This window comes from Cyrtonyx montezumae, unplaced genomic scaffold, assembly GCF_038088225.1.
Source record: "Cyrtonyx montezumae isolate F1298 unplaced genomic scaffold, pur_monq_1.0 scaffold_18, whole genome shotgun sequence".
In the NCBI taxonomy this organism is placed as follows: Eukaryota; Metazoa; Chordata; class Aves; order Galliformes; family Odontophoridae; genus Cyrtonyx; species Cyrtonyx montezumae.
In genome coordinates, this window is record NW_027071914.1 from 1,032,097 (window position 1) to 1,037,023 (window position 4,927).

The 4,927-nt window shown below is 56.9% G+C and overlaps 1 protein-coding gene across 1 annotated transcript; it reads left to right on the top strand.

Annotated features, from left to right (window-relative positions):
• Positions 1–508: 508 nt before the first annotated feature.
• LOC136047743 (protocadherin alpha-3-like) lies at positions 509–4,523 on the top strand. The gene is made up of 2 exons (XM_065735037.1): positions 509–3,082; positions 4,467–4,523. Exons 1-2 carry the CDS (start codon positions 509–511, stop codon positions 4,521–4,523), a joined length of 2,631 nt encoding a protein of 876 aa, XP_065591109.1.
• The last annotated feature ends 404 nt before the right edge of the window (positions 4,524–4,927 follow it).

Genomic DNA, 4,927 nt, shown 5'->3' on the forward strand with positions numbered 1-4,927 from the left:
AAGATGAAACGAATCCAGTGTGATATGGAGGGAATAAGTTCCATTCAATTCCAAAACACACCCATTTCAACTGTAAATCAAGGGTGAAAGAACTCACATCTTATTGCTTTCCAACATCTGTCTACTTCTTCTGTACGAGAAAACTAAAAAATGCGGAGGATACGTCTTCTGAAAATAAGGAAAAAAAAATTGATTTGTAAGGAATTGAAAACGGAAATAAAGGTAGATGGAATCCAGCGCAATACGCAGACAATCACGAGAGGCAGTTCCCGCAGCGAGCCACATGATGGCGCTCTGAGCTAAGAAACGCGCGATGCGATCGGGGGAAGGGAGGGGAAGACCTTCCGGTGCCCATGGCAAAGAAGGCAGAGAAAGAGCGAGCGGCGGGGAGGAGGACGCGCGTCCCGGGAGGAAGGATTGTGGCGGCGAGCGCGGGCAGAGGGCTGGGAGCGGGCACGTCGTGCGGTGGTCGGTGCAGGGCGTGGAGAAGGAGCGGCGGGTGAGGGCGATGGGCGTAGGTGGAGCGGCGCAGCGGAGCTGGGGGGCCGCGGTGCTGGTGCTGCAGGCGGCCTGGGCGCTGGGCGGCGGGCAGGTGCGCTACTCGGTGCCGGAGGAAGCCGTGGCCGGCACGGTGGTGGGGCGTCTGGCGCAGGACCTGGGCCTGGAGGCGGGCGAGGCGGAGGCGCGGCGGCTGCGTCTGGTGGCGCGGGGCCGGCCGGCGAGCGTGGAGGTGAGCGGGGCGAGTGGGGCGCTGGTGGTGAGCTCGCGGCTGGACCGGGAGGAGCTGTGCGGGAAGAGCGCGCCCTGCGCCCTGCGCCTGGAGGTGCTGCTGGACCGGCCGCTGCGCGTCTTCCACGTGGAGGTGGAGATCACCGACATCAACGACAATGCCCCGCGCTTCCCCGCCGCCTCCAAAAACATCAGCATCGCGGAACTGAACACAATGCCGGGGACCCGTTTCCCTCTGGAGGGCGCATCGGATGCGGATATCGGTTCGAACGCACAGCTCTCCTATACACTGAGCCCCTCCGAGCACTTCGCTCTGGATGTACAGCGAGGAGAAGATTATCTGGAATCATTATTCCTGGTGATGACAAAATCTCTGGACCGCGAGTCGCTGTCCGAGCACCGCTTGGTGCTGACGGCGAGTGACGGTGGCAGGCCGGCGCTGACGGGCACGGTGCAGTTGGTGATCTCGGTGCAGGACGCGAACGACAACGCGCCGCAGTTCAACCAGTCGGTGTATAAAGTGCAGCTGCCGGAGGACGCCCCGGAGGGGACACTGGTGGTGCGGGTGGGAGCGACAGACCTTGACGAAGGAATTAATCAGGACTTTTCATACAGTATTGTCAGTTCTGTTCCTGCGTCTCGTAGAGATGCATTCAGCGTTGATCCTCGTACGGGGGAGATCCGGCTCCGAGAAAGACTTGATTATGAAGATATCCGTATTTGCGAGTTGCAAATCGAAGCGAAAGACGAGGGATTTAATCCTTTGTCGGGTCATTGCAAGGTGGTGGTGCAGGTGCTGGACGTGAACGACAACGCACCCGAGGTGTGGGTGACGTCGCTGTCGGTGCCGGTGTCCGAGGACGCGGCGCTGGGGACGGTGGTGGCGCTGCTGAGCGTGTCGGACCGGGACTCGGGTCCGAACGGGCGGGTGCGCTGCGCGGTGCGTCCGCCGTCGCCGTTCGGGCTGGTGGCGACGTTCGCGGGCTCGTACTCGCTGGTGCTGCGGGAGGCGCTGGACCGGGAGCGGGTGTCGGAGTACGAGGTGGAGGTGCGGGCGGAGGACGGCGGGGCGCCGCCGCTGCGCGCCATCCGCGGTCTGCGGGTGCCGGTGTCGGACGTGAACGACAACGCGCCGGCGTTCGCGCAGGCCGTGTACACGGTGCTGGCGCGGGAGAACAACGCGGCGGGCGCGGAGCTGGCGCGGCTGTGGGCGCGGGACCCGGACGAGGCGGGCAACGGGCGCGTGAGCTACTCGGTGGCCGAGGGCGGCGCGGGCTCGGGCTCGGGCTCGGGATGGCGTCCGGCGTCGAGCTACGTGTCGGTGGACGCGGAGAGCGGTCGTCTGCGGGCGCTGCGTCCGCTGGACTACGAGGAGCTGCAGGTGCTGCAGTTCGAGGTGCGGGCGGTGGACGCGGGGGAGCCGCCGCTGTGCGGCAACGCCACGGTGCAGCTGTTCGTGGTGGACGAGAACGACAACGCGCCGGCGCTGCTGCCTCCCGCGGGCGGCGGGCCGGGTCCCTGGGCTGCGGGCGAGGCGGCGGAGGCGGGGTGGCGGGCGCCGAGCTCGGCTGGTTCGGCGGTCTCGGTGACTTCGTCGTGGTCGCTGTGGGCGCGGGTGGCGTGGGGGGTGCCGGCGGGACAGGTGGTGGCGAAGATCCGCGCGGTGGACGCGGACTCGGGCTACAACGCGTGGCTGCGCTACGAGCTGCGGGAGCCGCGGGGCGACGGCCCGTTCCGCGTGGGGCTGTACAGCGGCGAGGTGAGCACGGCGCGGGCGCTGGAGGAGGCCGACGGCCCGCGGCAGAGGCTGCTGATCGTGGTGAGGGACCACGGGGAACCGCCGCTCTCGGCCACGGCCACGCTGAGCGTGTCGCTGGTGGAGGGCCCCGAGGAAGCGCTCGCGGTGGCGGGGGCGGGGGCGGTGATGGCGGGCTCATTGGGTGTGGGCTCTGATGGCGGCCCGTCGGGGGCTGCAGCCGCGGCAACGGCGGCGACGAACGTGTGGCTGGTGGTGGCCATCTGCGCGGTGTCGAGCCTGCTGGTGCTGGCGGTGGTGCTGTACGGGGCCGGGCGCTGGGCGCCGCGGGCGGCCGTGCTGGCGGGGCCCGCGCCGGCGACGCTGGTGTGCGCCAGCGAGGTGGGCAGCTGGTCGTACTCGCAGCGCCACAGCCGGAGCCTGTGCGTGGCCACGGACGGCGCGGGCAAGAGCGACCTCATGGTGTTCAGCCCCAGCTGCCCGCCGCCGCCCGGCCCCGGCCCGAAGGAGACGCCTCAGGATCCGCCCGCTCTTCTGGACACGGTCAGTGCTTCTTCCGTGCCCCTCGCCCCTTCTTTTCTTCCTGCGTTCTTTCTTGTTTCTTTCTTTCTCTCTACTCTTCCTTTTCTTTCCTTCCACTCCTTGTTTCCTTTTCTCCTTGCTGGAGCTGCGAATTCTGACAGCACTGCACTGTGTTATTCTGTTGCAGAGTATTGCCTTCCATGTTTTCCGATTCTCATTTTTATGGAATGTGTATCCAAAGTGTTTGATTTGTAATTTTCTCCCCATATGTGGTGCTAGAATACAGTTATGGACTTTTTATCTGTTTTTACAATGATACTGGTGTCTTCTCAATTCTCATACATCTTTTTTATTATATCATACGTAAGTGAATCACTATTGGATTGTATTTTTACTTCAAATTACATCCGTTCTTTGATATTCCATTAATGGGCCTGTGTGCAATTCTGTGAGGTCATTTAACATTAAGCAATCGGTGTCTTCGTTCATCCTGTACCTCTCCAATGCTAGTATGGAATTTCATCCTGTGCTTAGCTGTCTTTTACTGGAGCTTTCCTCTGATGAAATAAGGTTATTTTCACAGAGGTACAATGACGTGTTCTACCAATGCCATTTCTTATAGCACGCAATACTGAAGGACTTCTCAATGTGAAGGGTCGTTCTATTTTTGTATTTCAACCCGACACTTTCTTCTGCATTTAATAATGCAGAGTGTGATTGTGCTGGTAACAAATCTGGACTTCTTCAATTCCCCTCAGCAAGAAACACAGTGCAGTACATCACTTGTTACTTCAGCCTTTTTTCTGTTCATGGTGTACGTTCTTACACATAAGTTCATCAGATGAAGTCATGGTTAACGTAGGAAAATAAATATGAACACTTCCTGTTCCCTTTCCAATCCTGCAGACTGTCCTTACCAGTTTCTGCCAATTCTGTATAGTTCCCTCTGAGTAAGAAATTGTCCCATGTGCTGAGCACAACTGATGTTTTTCTGCTGTGACCTCAGAGTGTTGATAGTGATTTCCCTTCAGTGTGTCTTTTTTGTGTAACACTTGAAATGTTGCAAAGCAATGAATTTTGAGAACGTTGGGTGAGTGGATGGCTCAGGGTACTTTTATCACACTCTTCTCTAGAGTTAGCACTGAAAATCTTTTCAATGGCAAAGGTTTGATTTTGCTTAATGTATTACTTTATGTAGTTATTTATTTTTGAGTAAATGTTTTGAGGTGTAAACTGTCGTATCTCTTGGCTACATGTAGTTTTCAAAGGTAATTGTAGGTACTAGCGCTTTCAGGAGTGTAGTGCTGAGATTATCAGAGTTCAGCTCCTGCTGCTGGGCACAGGGCATGCATTACTTGTGATATTCTCTGCCAGAGGGAAATCAGTGTCTCTTCTGATCTCTTATGTCACCACTTGTACTCCACAAATCCTGTGAGTTGTTGGCATGCATCATTTCCAGGTGGAACTGCAGCAGGTCTGGAATTCACAAGTTTTCACTCTGGAGGCAAGAGTGTAGCGTGTCCTGTTCACTGTCCTCGGCTCTGACTGCATTGTTATCAGTCATGGTTTCCTGTGAAAAATTGCATCCTCGTCTTCTTTCATCGTACATGGAATTAGATGTGATGCACGGTGACAGTTGTGCCGGGAGAATATTCTGATTGTAGTTTTGTTTTGGCAGGATCTACTAAAGATATTTAGATATTCTTTCAGTATTTACATCAGTAGTGGTACGTTCACAAAATGCTGGCACCTTTCTTAAAATGAAAAGAGAGAAGAACTTTACTGAAAACCCACCTATACAGTTCACAAAAGCATAACATTGTCTTTTTCATTAACACTGGAAATAGCTTTGCTCAGCTGTATGTACTAACTCCATCTGAATTTGAAGAAGCATTGTGCAACATTGCGGATCATCTGCAG

Coding starts and splice junctions, on each gene's coding strand:
- LOC136047743 (XM_065735037.1), top strand. CDS start 509: ATGGGCGTAGGTGGAGCGGCGCAGCGGAGCTGGGGGGCCGCGGTGCTG. Junction 3,083..4,466: donor TTCTTCCTGCGTTCTTTCTT/GTTTCTTTCTTT, acceptor CATCATTTCCAG/GTGGAACTGCAGCAGGTCTG.